General features: G+C 44.0%; 2 protein-coding genes across 4 annotated transcripts in view; one reads left to right on the forward strand and one right to left on the reverse strand.

Moving 5' to 3' along the window:
• TECTB (tectorin beta) overlaps window positions 1-11,846 on the forward strand; it is a 35,386-nt gene extending 23,540 nt beyond the window's left edge. The window contains exons 7-12 of the mRNA XM_083616651.1: window positions 2,260-2,363; window positions 2,450-2,533; window positions 3,663-3,825; window positions 6,321-6,390; window positions 8,630-8,662; window positions 11,678-11,846. Coding sequence (XP_083472777.1) covers window positions 2,260-2,363; window positions 2,450-2,533; window positions 3,663-3,825; window positions 6,321-6,390; window positions 8,630-8,662; window positions 11,678-11,730 — 507 coding nt within the window. The 3' untranslated portion in view covers window positions 11,731-11,846. The remainder of the gene's footprint in view (window positions 1-2,259; window positions 2,364-2,449; window positions 2,534-3,662; window positions 3,826-6,320; window positions 6,391-8,629; window positions 8,663-11,677) is intronic.
• A 1,971-nt stretch (window positions 11,847-13,817) lies between these two features.
• Window positions 13,818-24,536, reverse strand: part of LOC310763819 (guanylate cyclase 2G-like) — a 40,807-nt gene continuing 30,088 nt past the window's right edge. For all 3 annotated transcript variants that reach the window (XM_083616555.1, XM_083616554.1, XM_083616556.1), the window contains 8 exons: window positions 21,585-21,762; window positions 20,765-20,908; window positions 19,992-20,184; window positions 19,286-19,460; window positions 17,565-17,663; window positions 16,702-16,793; window positions 15,790-15,897; window positions 13,818-14,113 (listed from right to left, as the gene is read on the reverse strand). In XM_083616555.1, the coding sequence (XP_083472681.1) occupies window positions 14,036-14,113; window positions 15,790-15,897; window positions 16,702-16,793; window positions 17,565-17,663; window positions 19,286-19,460; window positions 19,992-20,184; window positions 20,765-20,908; window positions 21,585-21,762 (1,067 nt within the window). In that variant the 3' untranslated portion in view covers window positions 13,818-14,035. The remainder of the gene's footprint in view (window positions 14,114-15,789; window positions 15,898-16,701; window positions 16,794-17,564; window positions 17,664-19,285; window positions 19,461-19,991; window positions 20,185-20,764; window positions 20,909-21,584; window positions 21,763-24,536) is intronic.

A 24,536-nucleotide genomic window follows, 5' to 3' on the forward strand; every position in this document is an offset into this window, starting at 1 on the left:
CTCCACTTCCAGTCATTGGAGTTTCACCTAGATCCAAACTCATTCTGCAAATGGAAGAATTTCTCCCATTCACAGAATGGCAGCTCTGCATTGTCTTTCTGGTAGTGTGGTGTGGGCTCTGAACTATTCATTGTGTGACAAGAAGTTCCACTTATATAAATCATCGCTTGATGCTGTAGTCACTGGGTGATAATGGGCATGCATGTATCAACTCACTTAGTTTTTGCACCAGATGCCAGAGCCACAGTTTGACTGTAACCATGTAGGTTTTAAGATTTTTAATTTATGGGCCCCTTGGCTGGCATGGTGAGCATATGTCTTGCAGCAGAACAATTCATTACTTATGTAAACATCTGCTGTATTATAGGCTGGTCTGGTACCACTCAATTATTCTATGGACTTGAATTATGTTAATTCAAATTTTGTAGCAAATGAACCCAGCACTGAGATTCTTCCCTACATTACACCAAACATGCCCTTAGGATCCGATTGTTTACTGAACTGATCATGTAACAATGTACTATGCAGACTGCTTTCTACATCATCTTTATATATTTGCAGTTCCAAACTGCGGTCCAAGCACTGTACTCTCAGCATTCTGCACTAGTGCTGTAACTGACGCCATTAAACCCTCCCAAAAGCCACAAACAAAGGGCAATGACTATCTTGTCTTTTAGGTCTCGCTACGCATAGAAGTTCCTTTCATTCCCCCTGAAATTTGCCTAGCTATCCTCTGAATCGAGAAGATGCTTATTGTTCTCTTGGGATCTTTATTCCGCTTTGTGTTTGGTTTCTCGTGTTTGTTCCAGGTTATAAGGCTTTTAACTGAAAGTTCTAACCCCCTTTCAGTATTTTGGTACAGTATGTGTGAGCACACTCAGTGCTTGAATAGAAATCAACTCCAAATCTCTTTCTGTCAAATTTCAGACAGAGGGTGGCCCAGATTTTGCCATGAATAACTGAAGAGGCCAGACCTCAAGATACTCTAGCAGAGATTCTCTCCATGGGGTCAGGTGACTGACGTTTTCCCATGACCCTAAAGTAATAGAATGTCACTGAAACTGCACTGTGTTGGTGTTTATATTCCTTGTTTCAGCACACCTAGAATAAAAGACTGTTGGAAAATTGTCTATAACAGTTAGTTACTTAGCTAGCTGTGGCTTGGGGATGAATTGTGCTAAACAGGAGAGGAGAATGCTGTTGTATTTCCTGCAAGCATGTGCCTGGCCACTGTGAGACTAGAATGCTGGACTAGATGGGCCATTAGCCTGATTAGCCAGGTTTACTTTGTTTTCTTATGTATTTATGTATATTTTACCAGCTTGTGTGTCTTGGTTTTTTATCAACTTCTTTTTTCAGAATAAAATTTGTTGTGCCCGAGTTCTTACTGCTCTTCTGTTATACTATTAAGAATAGGCTGGAATCCAACAAGTGGTTTGACACTGACCGATTGAGCCTTTTTGAGCACTGAAATAACTAACGTAGCTCAGGGTCAGAATACATACTTTGCCTGCAAACCATCCACCATACTGAGCTAAATGGTCCAACTTGGTATAAGGCAGCTTCTTCTATTCCTAATTCAATGTAATCATCATGAGAGAAAGCCTAGGGGGGATGGATTCAGTTGCAAAGTCATTTCACTATCTTTCTTTCTGACAATTTTCCACATCACAAATGTCTTGCATAGCATGCACCAGCCAGGTTGGGTGTGTGTTATGTGATATATATCCCTGAATCAATTTTGTACTTGAGTCATTTCACCCAGCAGTTTTAGCATTGGAATTTGAGAAAATGTTGTGTGATTTGATGCTTCATGGACAATTAATCTTGTGCCTTGCTCACCAGAGAAATGTGTGGCTTTCCTCATTCAGCACTGCATGGCTGGCTATGGCAAACTGGTAGTTGGATGTTGCCTATAAATGGTTTCCCCCCCTCTGATACTGATAAGCTTGTTGCTGTCCTTTATATGTGGCTGTTCAGTGATTTGCATGGAATAGTTCCTTCTAAGCCACATTTCTTGAGCTTTCATTGAAGCATTACACACTCGACTTCAAGGCATCCTGTTGTTGAGCAAATTTAGGGGAAACATCATAAGAATGTTAAGAAAAACAAATGAAACACAGATACAAAAATGGCATAAGGGGAAACGAAGTGGAAATTGCTGGTGACAGAGTATCTTTGCTGACATTATATCTAATTGTTAAGCTTTTGCTGTTCCTCCTTTGCATTACTAACCCATTCCTCCATTTTCCCTCTCAGAATGCCAAGTTTACAGTCAAGAAGGAAGCCCCCTTCGTAGTTGAAACTTCAGAAATTGGTTCAGACATATTTGCTGGCGTAGAAGCAAAGGGCTTAAGTAGCAGGTGCAACTTTTCATCAATCAACACCAATGTGAAATTTTCATTGAAATTTTCACTCGTCTGGTACTCACATCTCTTTGTCTCCTCAGATTTAAAGTAGTTCTGACTAACTGTTGGGCAACCCCCTCATCAGAATATTTCTTTCCAGTCCAGTGGCCTCTGATAACTAAGGGGTAGGTAAATTTGTGAGAAGGTCAACATAAACATTACTCACATGAAATGGAACTGTTGTGGGTAAGCATATCTTAAGAAACCAATGAACCAATGCCATCCTGAAGTTAATAGAATAAAATTTAGGCTAGGCATAACCGTCGGCCAATAAAGCGAGATGAGCGCCGCAACCCCAAAATCGGTCATGACTGGACCTAATGGTCAGGGGTCCCTTTACCTTTACCTTTAATGTCAAATGAAGTACTTTTCTAGTAATATTATACAACTCAGGCCCCAAATATATGAAAGACCACCTCCTTCACTCTTGGGTGCTGAGATCGGAAGTTCTCTTGGTAGTTTCTCTGTCCTCAGAGGGTTGGGGGATGGCAGCCCGGGAGAGGGCATTGTCTGTGGTAGCCCCTAAGTTGTGGAACTTCTTCCTCACAGAGGCACAGCTGGCAGCTTTATTATCCAGTTTCTGGAGAATGCTGAAGACATACCTCTGACTTTTGACATTTGAGGTGCATGTTTTTAGGACCCACCTTATTGTTATCATTGTAGGTTGTTTTAAAAATAATAATAATATTGTGCTTTAATGTTGTAACCCACCCTTGGACCTTAGGGTGAAGGGCAGGTAATAGATAAATAATAGTACATGTGATATAGTGTGATCAGTATATGATGTGGTCTGAGCAAATCATTAGGGGTTTTGATCCAAGGTGTCACTTCATGTAGTGGTGATTTTTTTTACACCAAGTGGTGGCCAAGTTGATGCTCTCCAGATGTTGGACTACCATTCCCATCAGCTCCAGCCAACACAGACATTGTTCAAAGATGATGGGAGTTGCAGACCAACAACATTTATAGGACAAGGACACTATTTTGGCTACCCTGTTCTCTGTAACATTACTACTGTTTTCAATCGATCAGAAATATATAGGACAGACATTTCACTCTCTCATTTTTGTCCAATCACAGCTTCTTTTTACACAACTGAATCTAACATTCAGAGGTACTCAGTTTGTCACAGAAACCATGCTATGTTCTTGCAATAGCTGCAATAAATACAGTGATAGCATTAGAGATAAGAGAAGAAAAGGAGTGCCTTATTGTTCTTCTCATTCTAAGAGTGCCTGTTATCCCGTGGCTCAGGTGCCCCACAGATGACACCATCATAGTGCATGAAAATGGGAAAGACAGCCGAGCGACCTTCCAGTTTAATGCATTTCGGTTCCGGAATATTCCCAAACTCTCCAAGGTGTGGCTGCACTGTGAGACGCATGTATGTGACAGTGAGAAGTTATCGTGCCCTGTGGTAAGTTTTTTGTGTATAGCAATTAAGAATGAAGTCTAGCCTGCAAAAAACACAAACCTGCACCTTCCCGAGGGCCTATTAAAGTGGTGATAAGGAATTTTGACTGAACCTTTTGCAAAAGAAAAAGAAGACATTTCTCATTTTGTTACAAGAAACAACTTAAGACTTTGCTGGATTGGGTAGACTGCAAATTTTGGCGCAATCCCATGGTTCCAACCCCTGCTCTGCCTTAAAGGTCCTTGGGCCAAACAGTCACTGTCTCTCAGCCTAGCCCACTTCACAGCGTTATTTGGAGAGGTAATATACATCACCATGCTTCCCCGATCTCCTTAGGGCAGGGGTTTAGAACCTTTGGGAGGAATTCAACATTGCACTACTATGATCATTCTATTAGCACAAGCGTTTTTGTTTGCCCAGTGCAATGCTCTTCAGGGGTTCTTCCCAAAGAGAGGATTCATTGTCCTGCTAGCACATCAGTTTCGTTGAATCCAACCCTATGGTCATCCAGCTCCCATCGGCCCCAGCCAGTATTGCCAGTACTCAGGGATTATGGGAATTACAGTCTAGCAATATCTGGACGTCCATAAGTTCTATACCTCTGCCTTAGAGGAAGACAACCGCAATAAATGGAAATTAGAAAACTATGGTTCTTCTCACTAGGAGGAGCTAGGGCAACACACGGGACAATGTTTGTTTGTGGATAAATTGTTTCTAGATTCCAGACCTACCCAGGGCTCCTCTCAGAGGTGGATTTAGGGGAGCACGACCAGTTCAGTAACACTGGGCACTGCAACTATGATGTAGAGTGGAAGGCAAAAGGCGGGAGGTGGCAAACACTGGTGTTGTGCGGGGGCACCACTGTTACCTGGCCATTACGATATCTGCATATGCAACTTCATTCCTCCATATACCCATGGATACATGTAGCTAAATAGCAGATAATCAGCACACACCTTTTTGATTTTGGGTAGCTGAAAGAAACTTCTGTAACTGCCAACAGTTTTCTTTGATTCTTGGTTTGGGGTCAACTTGAAACAAAAGCAGAACATCCAAATCTTGTCTGATTGCTATCGCTGCCATCTGGCAGCTGGCTAACCTGCTGGAAAAGTGATGGATGGAGGTATCATGTTGCAGCACATCTTTGGGAGAATTTAGAGCATGAAACATGTAATAATAATAACTTATTATTTATACCCCACCCATGTGGCTGGGTGATAAAACATCAAACATTAAAAACTTCCCTAAACAGGGCTGCCTTCAGTGTTAAACCACGTGACAGTGGAAACTGAATGAAGACACCACACATTGCCCAGAAATCACCAGTTTATCTCAGGCCAGAAAATATAATTGGATGCTATTTTATTTGATTACAGTGAATTTGAATAAACCATGCAGGGAGAAATCCTCTGATGTTCCATTAAGTACCCTGCAGTGCTTTGTTCTTAGGAACTATTTACCTTGAACTTGAATCATATGTCCCCCTCAGCGCTGCACATTTAAACCCTGTTTTGACCACTTACCTTTGATCTTTTTTGACAAAACTGAAATGAAATGAGGCAAATGAGACTACTGGTCTGGAGATCCCGCCCTTAGCCCTGTGGTGACTCTTGCTTCTGTCTCCAAGAACTTGTGATTTAGGCTGAAAACCTCTGTACATTTTCCTGGAAGTGAGCTGTATGGAACACCATGGGGCTTGGACCGCAATTCCAACCCCCTGATCTGCTGCACTAACAAGAGGCTGGTTGAGAGGTCTTCCTCCGTCCTGCCCAAAACAGCTCTACCGGCCTCAGTATGATACCGACATCATGCTGGCATGGAACTCCCAGTTCCATCTACTGAAAGTGTAGGCAGGTGGAAGTACCATCTGTGGGACTCCCATTGGCAATAGCCTACAAAAAGCTGCAAATAGGTTTGGGAGTGGAAAATAAGCTGGCCCATGATCCCTTGGACCCCAAGCCACCCCTGATGTCCTCATTTGAAGACATTGGGCATGGTTCAGGCTGCATAACATGGAGCAATAGCACAGAGCTGGGTTTTGCAACACTGGCCATGCTGGCCCCCCCCCACTGCTGCCTCACTGGAGTTAGGATTGCTCTGTTACTTCTGAATAAATAAGCCTAGGGTTACCGTTCCCCTATGCCTAGAGAGTCACAAAGATGCTAACACACTGATAAGGTTTATTAGGTTTAGAGGAAGAAAAAATGTTCCTTTGTTAAGTATGTGTTCAGTTCTATGGACATACACATTGTCTACCTTTTATTCTTTGGGACTAACATATCTGGGTGTAGTCTGCTGTTGTATTTTGTAATGGTGGGTTTTATATTTTATTTTATTTTTATATTTTTACAATTTATATTTTAACTGAGTTTGAGGTTGTGATTTCAATGACTATTTTATTTATGCCCCAGGATCGATTTGATGAAAGGCAGGATATAAATGAAATATTTTAGAAATAAATATAGGTCGAGCAAATCGTTTTCTTTGTTCCTTTTAAGTTATGCACAAATCGGAGACAACGAATGGAGCCAACAGGTGGTGTGTTAATGGCCGAACTCACTGTGAACAGTAAGTGCAGAAGGATATTTTGATTTATAATTTGGGTGCTACATTGCGAAACACCTGCAAAGGGGAGGATTAATGCTGCCCTTTGATGAAAAAGTAGGATAATTAATCAACCTCTTCCGTAGGAAAGAATGCAATAACTTACTGGGTTTGATTTCTGATGCAGGTGTTTCAGATTAACTGGTGTGGGCTGGTTTCCAATATCCTCCTAATCTCTGATTACGGTACATCTATTACTAGGGAAATTCTTCAAATATGGGGATGAAATATCAACACTTTTTAAGTTGGACCCGGGGTGGAGCAAGGTGGGGGCGGTCCGCCTCGCCCCGGGTGTCATCACTGAGGGGGGTGACATTCTACACGTCGCCCACCCGTGACTCCCGCCTACCGCGAGCTGTCGGGGCAAGGAGGAGAGCTGCACAGCTTTGCTGTTTTGAGAGCCCTGCGCTCCCGGGCTGTTGGAGGAGGCAGGCAGGCAGGCGGGGAGAGGATAGGAAGGAGCAAACAAGCGGAGGTTGGAGGGAAGGATAGAAGCTCCCTCAACTCAGGACCCAAACCCTGTAACCCCACAGAAAGCTCAACAACTTTTGTCAACCCTCCCCAAAAGATGTTCAACAACTTTGGCCAATCCTCCCCTAGAAAAAGCTCGACAACTTTGCTCAATCCTTCCCTTAAAAAAGCTGAACAACTCCTGGCAATGACAATGGGTAGATCACAGCCAGTCTTTTTATACTGTGAGTAGATCGCAGTCTCTTGGGAGTCCAACTAGATTTCAGTGTGGGTGTGAGTGTGACATTTTCCGCGCCGGGTACCATCTGACGTTGCTACGCCACTGGTTGGACCCAGAACTCTTAGGAGTCCTGCTCTAAATGAAGTTTGTCCCCTTCCACTAAACATTAGTCCCTTGCCAAGGCAAAAGCAAATATATATTAATCAGGGGTGGACTTTGGTAATCTTTGGTAGAATGGCACCCTGAACAAGGCCAAAATCTGGTGCCCCCAAATGAATCTTGTCAGTGATGGATCTTCTCAATTTTGGGCCCTCTCAGCTCAGCGCCCTGTATGAGGGAGCTGCCTGAACCAGCCTAAATTCGACACCGTATTAAACTTGCAAAAGTAGGAGGAGAGGTGTTACTAAACACAGGCGATACCTTGCAGGTTTTATCCTTAGTTGGAAACGATACTTCTGGGCATGTTCTGGTATGTTATTTCCAACCAGGGATTATGCGAGAAATTGTGGCCAAGGATGACTGGGGATTTGTAGCTTTCTTTGTCTCATTAATCAGTCCAGAAGAAATTCAGTAGAGTCATTTACAAAGAAGGGTGTTCCAAAGCAGCCATATGAGGTGCACGGAACATATAGGTACAGTAGCTCCTTATACCTGTGTCAGAGCACTGGCCCATCTAACCCAGAACTGTCTGCAGTAACTGACAGCCGGTCTCTGAGTTCTACTTGGAGATGCTGGGAACTGGACATGAGACCTTCGGCATTCCAAACAGATGCTTTACCTCTGAGCTGTGGTCCTTTCAGCAACAGTAGGGGTGGAGGCTAACTCTGAGATTTCCGTAACTCCTGGTGTGCCTCAAGACTTTGTAGTCTCCAAGTTTTGAGGGAACCTACACATGTTGCAGGGCACACTTTCTATTTATAGTTTTGCATTGCCCAGTGTTTTGTTGAGCTGAAATGGCCTTGAGTTTAGACCCTATTCCAGATCACTTTATTATTTTAACATAGAAATAAGAGAACACGTCCACAGATAAGGGGCCTGTTTGGAGGGCCCACTTTCAGACACCGATACAGTGGTACCTCGGGTTACATATGCTTCAGGTTACATACGCTTCAGGTTACAGACTCCACCAACCCAGAAATAGTACCTCAGGTTAAGAACTTTGCTTCAGGATGAGAAAAGAAATTGTATTCCGGCGGCGCAGCGCCAGCAGGAGGCCCCATTAGCTAAAGTGGTGCTTCAGGTTAAGAACAGTTTCAGGTTAAGAACGGACCTCCGGAACGAATTAAGTACTTAACCCGAGGTACCACTGTAGATTAAAGGATAATGCAAGATATAAACGTTTTAAAGGACATAAGGAAGTAATAAAATCAAGCTATTCCACCTTGCTAAATGGATCATTACTTTAGCATGTAGTTAGTGGCAGTGTAATGTCAATCACATTATTGCATTGATTTATCTTTTTACTTATAAGTCATTTCCTGAGAGCATTCTAACTTTTCTTATTTCTCACAGATAGAGGATTAACCAGGAATTACAACTTTTCAGGTAAAAATTACAAATATTAAACTATCTAACATGTTAGTCAATGGCAATTTATCAGCATTAATGAAAATGCTGTATAATAAACTTTATTATAGTTGAAGGATGTCAGAACTATAATAGTATTAGATTAATTGCTTTCCTGGACAGAATTTGCTGCCATGTTCTTGTTTATGATAAACAAGGAAATCAATGTAAATCAATATCAGAAATTATGAGTGATACCATAGAGGGCTGGTGGGGAAGTAGAATGTGAAATGAATATGAATCGGGAAAGTATGTATCAATTTCTAAACTTTTGAAATTCAGAAATAAAATTATAAAAAGATAAATCAAGGTAGCTTATAAACACCATAAATGTAAACATCATAAATGTAGAAAAAGCTAATATAAAAACAATCAATTCCAACAGTGGTGGGGGACCTTAGGCCTGGGGGCCAAATGCAGCCCCCCGGCCCCTTATTTGATAATTGGGACTCTTCATAGGCCCTTTCCCCTCACCAAGCCACATATTTCACGGGCCACTACTAGGCAGCCTTATCTGGCCCTTAAAACTGTCCGAAGGCCACAACCCCCCGGCCCTGCTGGACATCCTTTGCAAGTGTTTTTCCCTAACTGGAATGTGTCCTTGAACTGTGATAATGCATACCTCTCAACTGCCCCAATTAAATTGGGACATCCCATTTTTGGGTGCCATGCTCTCTCACAAGATCACAGAGTCCCAAAAAATGTGAGATCGGGACCTCACGTGAAAGCACAGAACCCCAAAGTGCTCAGGTTTTTTTGCCTCCGCGCTCTTACACAGGCCACAAGACTCACACAGAAGCATATCAGGGAACATGCACACCCCAGTTTTCAGTCTCAACATGTTGGAGGGTATGGATAATGCCTCTTTCTTGCTTGCCTGTCTGGAGGATGGAGAGAGGTGTCTAATTTTTGCATTACTGGAATGTAGCCTGCTAGACAATGATAAGAATCACATCCATTGCTCCGCCTGCTTTTGGTTTTGGCTCCACTCATCACCGGCGCAAAGCCCCTGAAATGTGCTCCTCCCCTCCCCCATGGGACTGCGGCCCTTGAGGTAAAAAAAGGTGACAGCAAGAAAAATATGAAGTAATAAAAGTTCCAAATTCACCCAGAATCACTAACTTTTTGGCTTAATACATACAGGGTGGTATTCAACTGAGTTTTACACACAGCAAACCCATCAAAATTAATGGGCATCCAGCTCCACTTGTGGTCTTACCGGCATTGTGTGGGGAATGGGCTATACAACTGCACAGCACAGCCTGCATCCTAACTAAAACATTCCTGATCATGGCAGATGGCCAACCCAGGCAGATTCCAGGATGTTCCTCATCTGGAACAGTTCCACCACAATGCATATATCCACCACAAGGCTCTGTATAAAACTGAACTCAGCATATAACTTAATCCCCGTGGAAAGATGGAATGATAAATATGGGTTGGGCCTTTTTAAATGGTGTCAAAACTGTGGCTATATAAAATCTCAAACAGGGCAATGTAACAAAAATTCACTGAGCGAGACTACCATTCTTGGGCAAGGTGATTGAGCAAGTGGTTGCTGAACAACTCCAGGCACGCCTGGAAGAAGCGGACCATTTGGATCCCTTCCAGTCAGGATTTAGGCCTCATCATGGGACTGAAACTGCCTTGGTCGCACTGGTTGATGATCTCCGGCGGGCTAGGGACAAAGGTGAGAGCTGTTTCCTAGTTCTGCTGGACCTCTCAGCGGCGTTTGATACCATCGACCATAACATCCTTCTGGACCGTCTTGAGGAGCTGGGAGCTGGGGGCACTGTCATACAGTGGTTCCGCTCCTTCCTCCTGGGCCGTGTTCAGAAAGTGGTGGTGGGGGATGAGTGTTCAGACCCCTGGGCTCTCACTTGTGGGGTGCCTCAGGGTTCTGTCCTCTCCCCCATGCTTTTCAACATCTACATGAAGCCGCTGGGAGAGATCATCAGGGGATTTGGGCTGGGTGTTCATCAGTATGCGGATGATACCCAGCTCTACCTCTCTTACAAATCAGAACCAGTGAAGGCAGTGAAGGTCCTGTGTGAGTGCCTGGAGGCGGTTGGAGGTTGGATGGCGGCTAACAGATTGAGGTTGAATCCTGACAAGACAGAAGTACCGTTTTTGGGGGACAGGAGGTGGGCAGGTGTGGAGGATTCCCTGGTCCTGAATGGGGTAACTGTGCCCCTGAAGGACCAGGTGCACAGCCTGGGAGTCATTTTGGACTCACAGCTGTCCATGGAGGCACAGGTCAAATCTGTGTCCAGGGCAGCTGTTTATCAGCTCCATCTGGTACGCAGGCTGAGACCCTATCTGCCCGCGGACTGCCTCGCCAGAGTGGTGCATGCTCTGGTTATCTCCCGCTTGGATTACTGCAATGCGCTCTACGTGGGGCTACCTTTGAAGGTGACCCGGAAACTACAACTAATCCAGAACGCGGCAGCTAGACTGGTGACTGGGAGCGGCCGCAGAGACAACATAACACCGGTCTTGAAAGACCTACATTGGCTCCCAGTACGTTTCCGAGCACAATTCAAAGTGTTGGTGCTGACCTTTAAAGCCCTAAACGGCCTTGGTCCAGTATATCTGAAGGAGCGTCTCCACCCCCATCGTTCTGCCCGGACGCTGAGGTCCAGCGCCGAGGGCCTTCTGGTGGTTCCCTCATTGCGAGAAGCAAAGCTACAAGGAACCAGGCAGAGGGCCTTCTTGGTAGTGGCGCCCTCCCATCAGATGTCAAAGCGATAAACAACTACCTGACATTCAGAAGACATCTTAAGGCAGCCCTGTTCAGGGAAGTTTTTAATGTGTGATATTTTAGTGTATTTTTGGTTTCTATGGAAGCCGCCCAGAGTGGCTGGGGAAACGCAGCCAGATGGGCGGGGTACAAATAATAAATTATTATTATTATTATTATTATTATTATTATTATTACTACTACTACTACTACTACTACTCCTCACATTCTTCGTATTTCTCTCTTCTTTGCAGCTATCCTTTGCCATTTACTCCTCTTTCTTGGAATTCGCGCAGTTCTTTTATAATACTCAACCCAACATCAGGTGCTGCTGATCACCCCCATGGTCCTTTACTGCTACGAAGAGATGCTTGCTTTGCCTGCTGCCTTGTTTTACATGACAAATAAATTTCACCTGGCTTACATTTGGTTTCTGTGGCAGCTGAGAATACCAATGGTGATTTTTACCTGCGGTGTGCACATTGTTCAAATAAGTGTATCTCAAACAAAGTTTGAGAGCGCTAGAAGGAAGTCCACTGTTTGCTTCAAAGTGTTAGTCGAAAGACAAGGAAGTCCTCGCTTCCTGGCTGTCTGCATTAAGGAGCTAAATCATCTTGGGATTCTGGGAGCACTCTTAGCAGAAGACTGCTGGCTTCACTCTCATGGTGGTGATGTTTTTAAAAAGTACAATACTGTTACACACCACCCCAGGCTCTGAGTGGTGTGAATTCCAGGGGTTCCAGAGTTTGGTTTCCTTCAGAAGAAAGGCCAGTGGAGACTGCAGTGTCTTTATGATATATGGTTTATTTGCACATAAATACAACTTGAGCCTAGGAGAGGCTCACAGCATTAACACGCCAAGAGGGTCTTGTTTCGCCCATAGCCATAGGCTTGGATTCTAGAAATAATCAGGCATGGCTCTGTCTCTGCAGCCTTGCTTCAAGCTTCTACCTCACACACCAACTCTCATTTCTGGCCTTTCTCTTTCTAACTATCAGCAACTTAAGGGACTCCCAACCATTTGTTGTCAGGCACAGAGCCACTTCCTTTGTTACCTTAATGGCCTATGCTTAGAGGGCCATTACCTCACTGAGAAGCTAGCCTGGCTATTCCAGGAATTGAATCTGTGCTGGATCCAGGAATTAGAAGGGAGCTCAGGCATGCATTCCACCTCCACCAAACTCAAAAACAATACAGCACTACAGTGGTGCCCCGCAAGACGAATGCCTCGCAAGACGAAAAACCCACTAGACGAAAGGGTTTTCCGTTTTTGAGTTGCTTCGCAAGATGAATTTCCCTATGGGCTTGCTTCGCAAGACGAAAACGGCTTGCGAGTCTTGCGATTTTTTTCCGCTCCCCCCCTTTTTCTAAGCCGCTAAGCCGCTAATAGCCTTTTAGCCGCTAAGCCGCTAAGCCTTTAATAGCCGCTAAGCCGCTAAACTGCTAATAGCGCTAATCCGCTAAGCCGCTAATAGGGTTGCTTCGCAAGACGAAAAACCGCTAGACGAAGAGACTCGTGGAACGGATTATTTTCGTCTTGCGAGGCACCACTGTATTTGGTCAATGGGCAGTTCTTTTCCCTAGAGCATAGCTGTTCCTACTTCTTTGATACCATAGCAATTCCAGCATGCAGTTTTCCATATGGTGGCTTAGCACAAGAATATGTTACATCAAGCATAAACAATGGAGAATTTGCTAGAATGAAAGTCACGCGAATTAGGTCTCAGCATCTGTTAGCAGGAAGACTGTGTGTGCTGTTGCTTGCTGCTTAAGTGAGCTGCGGTTCTGATTCCATGTACTGGAACTGGATATCTATGTTTCAGAATCAAGGAACTCACAATGGCTAGCAAAGATTGCTGCAGGTGAATAAGCGCAACATCCACCCACATGATGAATGCCTGTATTGCATACAGTTTGGGAGCAGCCGCAGAATGCATCATGTTTAGTGAATGAGTGTGGGGGGTGTTGCATGCCAAGCTATGGCTGTATGTCCATGAAGGCTAAAGGTTGTCAGCCTGTGAGAGCCACAACCCAAGAAAGTATTTGAATTAGCTGACGTCTGTGTTGTGACATAGCATCAGAGGATCCCTTGGCACCTGTTCTCAATGTGTAACAGATGTCCCTTAGACTAACATCATCCGGGTTAGCGCCATCGGCAATGGCGGAGTTCCTCTGACCGGGAGGAACCCGCTCCACAGAAATCGGGTCTTGCCGCCACGGCGAAGGCGGTGACCCTCAAAAAACCCCAGGCGGGTGAAGCCTGGGGACGTGGGATTCGGCTGACACCAGGAGCGCCTCCCCCACTCACAGGGAAACCCCTTTTTGGGGGTCCTGAAAAGACGTGGGGTGAGCAGCGCGGTGTTTTGAATCAACTAATTTTTACTCAGTTGTGTTAGGATTGAAGTTGCTGAGCTTTTTTTACAATTTTACCCCAAAGTTGTTGATCTAGGCTATACATCTAGGCCAAGTTCATAAAACAAAGTGTCTGATAACTCTGGGAAACATAATAGCCAACTAGCTACACCTTTGCAGACCCTCCAAGTGTCCCTGTTTTCCAGGGACAGTCCCGCTGTCTCAGTTTCTGATTTGATACCGGAACGTCCCGCTTTTCCTTACGACATCCTTATTTTCTTCTGAGAAGTGTTGGAGGATATGGAGTCTTCCAACTCCTGAGCCATCTGAAGGCAGCCCTGTATAGTGGAAATAATTAATGGGAATTTTAATTTAATAAATAATATTGAAAGGGGGGCTGTTTGAGAGTTTGTTCATTAATCCCACTTGTTATTCTCACTGTGGCTATCACTGTAGAGAAACAATATTCTTACAAACACTTGTCCCCAGGACTGAAATGCATTTGTCAGCTCCCACACTCCATTTGAAAGTGCAGAAGGCAACCCATTAGTCATTGTAACAGCTCTGACATTGCACTACACTACTCTGAATTAAGATCTTGTTGATGGTTGACTATGACCATAAATTAGTCCTATTTAGCCACTATTAAGATATAATTTGTATTTGGGCCTTGGGCTAGGTATCCTGAGGAACTATTTGGAAATAGTTTCTAAAATACTACAGTGCTATAACTGACACAACTAAGTACTTGCACAAACTGAGAATATGGGTTGTATCCAGTTCAGCACTCAGTTAGGGTCCTGTTGGCACAAGCATTTCTGCTTACTCAACAGGCCTTTCCCTCTCTCCTCCCTTCTCTGCACCCCCTGCACCCCCACAAACACACAATCTGTTCTAGACATGCTGCCTGGAGCTGATGGGACGCAATATTGGCTAACCTAGCTTAAGGGATTTGATTCCCCCCCACACACCTTTTCCATCTCCAGAACCAGGGAGGGAGGAGGAGCAGGAGGAACTATGAATGTTAAGGTTAAACTCACAGAGCATAAGGCCCCAGAAAAGCCAAGCTAAAGGATGGTTAGACTAAAGAAGATTTAGCAAACTTGGTGCCCTCCAAAAGTTTGGGCCTACAGTTCTCATTGGTCCTAGCCAAAACACTCATGTTAACATGACTAATGGGAGTTGTAGCCCATATCATCGGGTGTGGGGACACCAGGCTGGCAAAGCCAGAACTAATGGAATATTTGCGCACCCACTGGCAGATGAGGATAAGAAGAGGACTTATTGTGACAGGATAAATTGTGAAGATTCCCAGCCATTAAATCAGTTAAAAACTACCAAAGCAATTTCAGTCTTTCGTATGGCTCTATTTCCACCAATGGTAGATGTCAGTGGCTGGCAGGATTCCAAAAGGCATGTGGAGGAAGCAAGGGAGCTGGAAGGGATCTAAGAGAAGGAGACAGTGACTTGTGGGGTTCTGTGCTACCTGCGAGGCAGGAGTTGGGGCTGAGGGAAGAGGAAGACATGGGGCTGTCAGAGGTGCGGGAGGAGTTGCAGGAAGGATTGGGAGGAAGAGACAGTCCTTAGAAGACTTGGGTCATTAGGATCTCTTTCGTCCCCTCCTCCTCTGTCTCCAAGGATAAGGAGAGGCTTAAAGCGCCAGGTTCAGGGCAAGTTGCAGGTTGCTTGTGTGTGCTCTGTCAAGTGAAGGGATTTGCATTCCGGAAGAGAGGTGGTCATGTTGTTGCTCCAACATTCAGGGCACAAGGCTAGGGAGTAAATGCCTAGCTAGCTATGTAGCGGGAGCAGTGTACCCTGGGAGATTCTGCAGTGGAGTGCTTTACCAATAAGGAATTCAACTACCACCCGTTTGTGCCCCTTGGGGTGGGTGTGCTCGGCCTACACCCAAGTGCTAATCCTTCCCCCATGCAAACACTGCACTTATCACATATGAGTTATGTAATATTGTCCAATGTATGTTATTGCTTGCCGGGTCTAATAGCTACATGTCTACCTCAGCATTTCCCTTTGGGCGGCTTTCTACATCACTGCCAAACTCTGGTAGGGGCAGATGGAATCCAACCTTTCCTTTCAGCCAAAACGTTCTTTGCTGTCCTTTGCCCTGGCAGCCAAGAGAAATAACATGAAAGCAAAGTTGCCTCACATAACCACAACAAAACCAATCCTCTAAATGATTGCACACACCTTAGGAATAGTTGGTGCTTTGAAAAATAAAATGAATTTCCTTCAAGGTAAAAGGTAAAGGTGGTGTGAAAAAAACAGGGAAGATGGATTCTTGGAATTTTCCATCCTTTCTCCCAGTATCCACATCAGGGAGATTGCTAGGTATTTAGACTCAGGGCACAGGTCCATTACATAGAATTCCATTTCCTAATATATATGTATAGATGCATATTTAGACTGACTCTTTTTAGGGGGTGGGGAGCTCTGGCTCTTGCTGTCAAGACTTACTCAGAACCATGAGGTGCAACAGGATTTTCTGGGCCCAGAACACTGTATGTATATTAGAACCCAACCCACAGGAATGGCTGCTTACAGACATATTAAAAATAAATAGTATTGTCCAACTATTGCCCCCCAATAGTTCAGTGATTGACCTAAATTTGTTACTAGTCAAAGTGCCTGACAATCCATCACCTAGTTCTGAGGCCAAGGCACCATGACATTGAAAACTCAACATGTACAACTTCACACGATATTAAGCTACGGGCAGATGTCTTCACAAGGTATACCTTTCTCCAGTGCATCTGCTCCTTGCTTGTGGTGGAGGACTGTTGCCTGACTTTGAATTTTAAAAATTCATATGGCTAGCAGCTGGTGGCCTCATGTTTGTGCAGAAGCTTGGACTAGATCACCACTGGGTTCTTCCCAGCTCTAGGAACCCCTATTTCCATGAGAACTATACCTTTATTCTTATGGTCCCTCTTTCCTGCAAATCATAACCTCCAATCATCTGGAGAACATTTGCTGTGATCATAGAGACATGGATTTGGAGAGCTAGAGAGAGAGAGAGAGAGAAATTTACCATATTGCATATTGATTGCCTATATTGGAAAGAAAAACTCTAAAAATGTTGTAGTAAAAACAAATATGGACAGTTGCTTATATTTGTACCAACTAACACTTTCAGTGTTAGGACCTGGCTATGAGGTAAGAGAAATAGGTGGGCACAAGGAAACGGCAGCTGATTTCAACTAACAACTCAAGTGGCCTTACAGCTGAGCATCGATTGGAAGCTGGTTGTTAAGGACCACCCACTATGGAACATAGGGGGCATGGTGCTTAAAAAGCAGTAGAACGGGGCCAGCAGATCCTAAGCTAAATCCAACTCCCAGTGTTGAGTACCACTGTCTCAGTTGCCAATTCAGAGGCAAGTGTGGTGTATGGGAATGATGACAGTTCTTGACATGAAATGTGCCCACCAACTTTTCATTTTTCTTCACTTTGTAATACTCTAAAAAAAGAAGAATAAAATTCCTATTCAGTCTGAACAAAGGTTTGTATAGTCCATTAACCTATTGCCAATAGTGAGCAACCACCTGCGTCAGGGAAGCACACAAGAAGGGCATAATAGCTATGTAATTCTCTTGTTGCTTCCCAGCAACTGGACTGAAGACATCCCTTCATGATTATACATTGCTGAAAGTTCTGCTTCTCTCCCTGCTCTAAGCTTTCATTCATTGGCTTTTGAAGCACAACATGTTCTCTCGCCTTTTGGAGTTTACACCAGCCTTTCTCATACCTTCATAACAAATACATGCAACGTACGTAAGCTGGTACTTTCCATCCTTGAAGCCACATTCACTGTGTCTCCAAACAAGCAGTAACGTGGCCTTGTGATCCCCACCACACCTGCAACAACAGGACCTAGAAGAACAAACACCAGGAAAGGCATCAGCCACAGAGAAAAGAAAGGCAGAATCTCATATGCAATGATGCTTTTGAGAGTTATGAATTAATGTTTGGATTTTACAGCAATGTGATCCCATTTACCAATTGTCTTTTCTGCTTCCCACAGAGCAGTCATGTTTTTTTGGTTTTTTGGGGGGGATATGTAGTCAAGTGGGGACGCGGGTGGTGCTGTGGGTTAAACCACAGAGCCTAGGACTTGCCGATTGGTGGTTCAAATCCCCATGACAGGGTGAGCTCCCGTTGCTCGGTCCCTGCTCCTGCCAACCTAGCAGTTCGAAAGCACATCAAAGTGCAAGTAGATAAATAGGAACCGCTCCGGCAGGAAGGTAAACGGCGTTTCCGTGCGCTGCTCTGGTTCGCCAGAAGTGGCTTAGTCATGCTGGCCACATGACCCGGAAGCTGTACACCGGCTCCCTCAGCCAATAAAGAGAGATGAGCGCTGCAACCCCAGAGTCGTCTGCGACTGGACCTAATGGTCGGGGGTCCCTTTACCTTTACCTTTATGTAGTCAAGTAGACTGAGTTACCCTCAAGTACTAACGTCAGACATTTCTGCAGCCATTTTCTACATAGATACACACAAATGAGAATGCGACCAGACTTAAATCACGTCAAAAATACACTTGTGAATCAAATCTTAAATGATGCCGAGAAAATTTTACTCCTTGTGCCAGATTCCCTTCAAATTAATTATATCTCAGAACATATTGTCTATATTTCATCATCACATGATAGGGAACCATCAGCCACATTCTTATTATTACTACATCTCCAAATCCTGGTAGCCCACATTTGGCAAGACTAAAGGCATTTCCAGGAAGCCTAATGGATCACACACACACACACACACAGAGAGAGAGAGAGAGAGAGAGAGAGTTATACAAATTACGTTGCTTTATTGCTTTAACTTGGTATTAGAGCAAAGGACTATAATAGAAACTATCTCAGCAAGTCCCTATTTTTATGGTTCATCAATCTGTAGCCATACTTGATATTTCAGCACCAAAGATATACACTTGTGTTTGCAATATCACGTGACAAGATGATTTATGTCTCAACGTGTTTGTATTTGCTTTTAAAACGTGTCACTACCTCCCCCAAAGTCCTTGGAACAGAGCAAAGTCCTTGGAACAGAGCTGCACACAAACTGAAGTTGAATATGAATAGTCCCTTCGTTATAGTATTTAATTGGCACAATCACAGGATTTGACCCTGTAATTTCACTGCAATCTTACTTGCAGCTATGAGTCTCAATTTGTTTTACTAGTTACTATCCCTCAGTGAGTGGCATTCTACTGAACTATACATTTAAAGTCGTCTCGGTTGTGGCTTCCCCCAAAGAATCCTGCGACCCGCAGTTTGTTAAGGGTGAGGAGACTTGTTAGAATATTCCTATTCTCTCACATTGCTGCAATTCCCAGAGTGGTTTAACAATCAATTCCTCTTTCCAAGGAACTCTGGGACTTGTAGTTCTCTGAGGGGGGGAAGGGGTCTCACAGCAACTCTCAGAACCCTTACTTAACAAACAACGTAGCAAAAGCTTTAAAATCACGCTTAGATGAAACCACTGCCTTTCACCTGTATGAATTCCAATACGCAGGCTCAGTTTCTCCTTCGGCATGTGCCTAATCTTGAAGGAAATGATTGCATTGAGAAAGTGCAAAGACATGGTAGCAATTTCCTCAACATGTTTCTTCCCATTGCGAATGGGGAGGCCGCTAGCAACCATATAGGCGTCTCCGATAGTTTCAACCTGTAAGCAATCAAAGGAATCATTAGCGCTTTTTAAATTGAAAAGTGAGAAATGGGAAAATGAAGGAAGCCTTAAGAGTTCAACTGCTTAGAAAGGTTATGCCTAATTCAGAACCCACATATGATACACACACACACACACACAAATAGCTAGATGAAAGGAACCCCTCATTCATTTCTCGTTATTATCTTCAGAGATACTCTACTGATGACAGGTGTCAAAACATGGTCCATTACTGATGTGCCCTCATTAGTACCAAGAGGAATGACTTGGCATGCCCTTCCCTGAGGGGAACTTCATTATTTTATTTTAAAAATTTAAGTTTTGGAGTGAGCTCATCCCACTTTTAGTATCTCACAGGGATGTATCCATGCTAGCCTGGCTTCCTCCCAATGGGTAGTTCTTTCCTTTGGATGAAAGGGAGCCAAGTATGTGTATGTGGCCAGAACTAATCAGAGATTAACATTAACAAAAATAGCAGAATGCCCTTTAAATCAACCCACTCAATTCCAGGGAATGCTGTCTGCCTACCTTGTAGACATCGTAGTTTTTAATGATGTTATCAAACAGACTGTACAGGTCATTGAGGAGATTCACAACCTGCAATGGCGAGCTGAGAGAACATAGCTTGGTGAAGCCAACAATGTCTGAGAAGAAGATGGAGACTGAATCAAAGCTCTCGGGTTCCACTGATTTCCCAGCAACAAGTTGTTCTCCAATGAAACTGGAACAAGAATACGGATAAAGGGCAGAGATGAAGGAATCCATTTGTTTTGGTTTCTCATTTTTCTGTTTTAAATTCAGTTCACATTTCTGCAGCAATCTGGGAATTATTTATTTTTTAAATCCCCATGAAAATTAATCAGGATTTTAGTGTTAATTTGTCCTAATACACACCTTTATACATAATTTTGACTAATATACACATTTTCGAAGCATTCTTTTTGAAGCAACCTCCTCTAATATACTGCATGTTATATATATATCTACTAATATACGAATCTTTTGTATATATTGTTTGGTTTCCCACCGTGTGTGTGTGTGTGTGTGTATGTGTGGTGGCCCAATTCAATTTAAGTAATCATATTTTAATATTTCCAAACCTATATTCATAACTATGTTCAATAGAGACTTGTTATTACTTTTTTTAGGTTGATGAAATATAAGAAAACTGGGGTTCAAGCAAAGGCCTAATGCACATAACTGCCAACTCATTCTTGGGCAGGACTTATTCCAAAGGTGAAAGTGTTTCAAGGCATCTTCTACTGGAGAATGGCTTAGAAGCAGTAAAGGGTTTCTGTTACCCGGGTAGCATAGCTGATAAAAGCTTTTCTGTCTTCTTCTTCTCTGCCATCAGCTGAGTTGTCCTTGACTCAACCACTTCCTCCAGATGATTTGCGTATTTTTCCAGTTTATTCACCATGTTGTCCAAGATACCAAAGTGACTTCTGGAAATGTTCCAAAAAAACAACAAAAACACACACATTTGAAGGAACTGGTGCGCATCCGTTTCCACCAAATTTCTTTCCATTGTTTGTAAGATAGTGCATTATTGTCTCTGGAACTGTTTTGATGCATGTGTAGAGAATCTTTTCACACTCGCGCATGGGCAACCTTTCAGGGGCCACATGCTAGCAGTGAACACGGTAAGAGGCAAAAATAATAATAATAATAGGCAGAGCAATGGACGTGACCCTTACCTTGGTCCAGGAGGCTACATTCCAGCCATGCAAAAAACAGGTTTCTATACACACACCTTTCCAGGCAAGCAAGAAGCATGATCACAGTCGAAGGACACATTCCAGATAGGCAAAAATACTTGACAGAGTTGCAGAGTAGAGCTAGTGAAGAGTCATGGCCTAGGAAGAGTCCCAAGGGTCAGATAGAGGGGCGGGGGGCAGGCTGCATTTGGCCTCAACTAGAAACTCTTCCTATCCCATTCACTGTTTTCTGGTTTAGCAAATGGAGGCAAAGAGGTGAGAATACTGAGATTTGGCAACCACACAATTGAGGTGTGGTTTATTTTATTTTTTATCTTCAGAAACAGAACCCAACATGAAGGTTAGCTTTCCGTCCTGAATAATAACCACACATACTTGGTTTCACGGGAAGGAAAATAATCACCCTTCTGGACTGGCATCTTTCAGTGCTCTCTTGATGTTGAGGAATGTTGGCCTCCTCTCTGGATATTCATCCCAACATGCCTTCAAAAGTGCAACGATCCTTTCATTACATTTCTGTGTTGAAATAGAAGGGCGCAGTGGAACAAGAGAATTAGGGTCCTGGATTCGTTTTATTATCTCTGGAACAAACAAACAAACAAACAGTATGAGTCAGATTTCAGAATATTAATTCTTTTCTTTTCTTTTTCTTTTTCTTTTTCTTTTGCTTTCAGTTCTGTTAATTTTTGTATGCTTTCAACATTTGAGGAAGAACCATAATTCAGTGGTAGAGAATCTGCTTTGCATGCAGAAAGTCTGAGGTTCAATCTCTGGCCTCTCCAGCAAGGGTTGGGAGAGAACCTTGTCTGATAACCTGGAGAGCTGCTGCTAGTGGTCTGTAGGAATGGACCATGGTCTGCCTCAGTATAAAGCAGCTTCCTAAATGTCACGATAAAGGTGGTGAACCCCATTCCTCAGATCACTCTTGGAACCCCTGGTGTGCACAGCCACTCTCCCCAAGAGAAGGGGGGGAAAGCCCAAAAGGCATCTCTCCTGTCTCTGGAAGTCACTTCGCAACCTTGCTCAAAAGCAGAGATGAGGAGAAGGCCCATGGAGTCTTTGTGTGTGGACAACTTCATGTGGAAGAAAACAATGCTCTTCCCAAGCACTGTAGGGCTTTGAATTTTACCCAGAAATGGGCCAGCAAGCCATGCAGTTGTTAAAGAAATGGCAATATATGTTCTTTTCAGCCAGTTCCTTTCGAACATGAGCTAGACTGAGATATGTCATAGTAATCTAAATGCATATTGCTTGCAGCCATAACCAGTTGGAAATAGATCTGCAATATAGTACAGTAATTTATTTGAATAAATATGGAGTATATTTGGTCTACCAGGCATTAAGTATGGGAATATTGGTTTTGAGACTGTGCAACTTAATCTTGTAGACATTATTTAGGACCCTGAGTTAGCCAATTAACTTATGAAACTTGCTAAATATAGGATGGATTTCCATATCCTGTATTTGCAGTAAATAGTTATTTAAATTTGGATTCTGAGCAAAGCTCAGTAACTTTTTAGATATGCACCCTGTTTTGAAACACGTTCACCTTGTTGATCACAAGCACTATTTTAAACTTTGCAATTTCTATGAAAATATTAGTATTACTACCTGTCATTAATTGTTCATATTGTTGATGCTTTTACTGTGAAATGACTTTGAGATATTTCTTGAGAAACAATTTAAAAATGGAATTAAAAAAAAATAGAAAAAGAGAGAAAGGAAGGCTCTAGCATGTTAGCAACTGTATGGAAATTGCTAATATCTAGAAATTGTATGGAATACAGTTTGCTATTGATAGAAAACATGTGTGACTCGTTAAGGAAAAAACTGAATCAGGCCCAGTCTTTCTACTAACAAGAGTTTGAGAATCATTTATTAGATGAATTGCTTTTCAAAGGGAGTTGCATAATGCATATTGTCAGGGGCTCGGGAGCAGGAGCACAGGGGAGAGAGGAAATGGAGAGCGAAGGGGAAGAATCCGAGGGCAGCGTAGGGGAGTATGACAGTGACCCGAGAGATTCCATGAGCTTCTCCAGCGAATCAGAAGATTCCCAGAAGGGGGCGCCGATGGTCAGGGCAAGGGGGGTCCCAGGGGGGACGCACCAGAAACAAGGAGCCAGCGGGGAACCCCAAAGCAGCAGCAGGGGATCAGGACCAGTTTCCCCACCAGAGCGTAGTGGGGGGGAAGAGTCACATGTGTCAGGACCAGCGTCTCCTCCAGCGGGGAGAGAAGATGAGTCAGGGCTGACCACGCCTCCATCGGAGAGTGGGGGAATGGAGGGGAGGTCAGTTGCAGCTAGCCTCCCCGAAGGGGGAAGCAGTGACAGCAGCAGTGAAACGGTCAGGAGGAAAGTTGCTGGCTGGGCGCGCGCGCCAAGTTCAAATGTACAGGCACGGGGGACAGCAGGAGACCCGGATTGGGAACCAGCTCCTAAAGCCCGCCGGAGGGAGGGGGAAGGCTCAGGGGATTCAGCGTCAGAAGAGTCTAGAAAGGGCGAGACCCCGACGGACAGGCGGAACCAGAGGCGGAAAGAACAGAGGAAGAGGTGGAGCAAGGCTAGAGTCTTAAACTGGTGTCTGGGGGGAGGAGATTCAGACGGAGCATCAGCGGTCTAAAGTTTGAGACGTAGAGCTGCACGCTGCGGCTCTGGAAGTGAAACTGAACTTCAAGAAAGACTTTCGTACTTAACAACGAAGCGGCGTTGGTCCTTTGTGAGCTGGGACCTCGGGCAGCTCTGACACATATGTTTTCTTTAGTAGCAGTTTTAATTTCAGGGTTACTACTGTTTGAAGAAACAAACCACATTCACAGGCATAGAATTTCCTAATATGTTTTGATCTCATCTTCCTTTCTTTCCCTTGCTCTATAATTATAATTAAAGGCACGCGGGTGGCGCTGTGGGTAAAACCTCAGCACCTAGGGCTTGCCGATTGCATGGTTGGCGGTTCGAATCCGCGCGGCGGGGTGACCTCCTGTCTTTCGGTCCCAGCTCCTGCCCACCTAGCAGTTCGAAAGCACCCTTAGGTGCAAGTAGATAAATAGGTACCGCTTTATAGCAGGAAGATAAACGGCGTTTCCGTGTGCTGCGCTGGTGCCGGCTCGCCAGAGCAGCTTCGTCACGCTGGCCACGTGACCCGGAAGTGTCTCCGGACAGCACTGGCCCGCGGCCTCTTAAGTGAGATGGGCACACAACCCTAGAGTCAGACACAACTGGCCCACAAGGGCAGGGGTACCTTTACCTTTATAATTATAATTGCTCCATAATTATATATTGTTTGTATTGTTTCCTCTGTTAATGGACTGCATAATTTTGAGGAGGAGGATATGTTAGATGTACAAACACACACAGAG

Source organism: Podarcis filfolensis (genome assembly GCF_964270895.1).
Source record: "Podarcis filfolensis genome assembly, chromosome: 5".
NCBI classification, from domain to species: Eukaryota; Metazoa; Chordata; class Lepidosauria; order Squamata; family Lacertidae; genus Podarcis; species Podarcis filfolensis.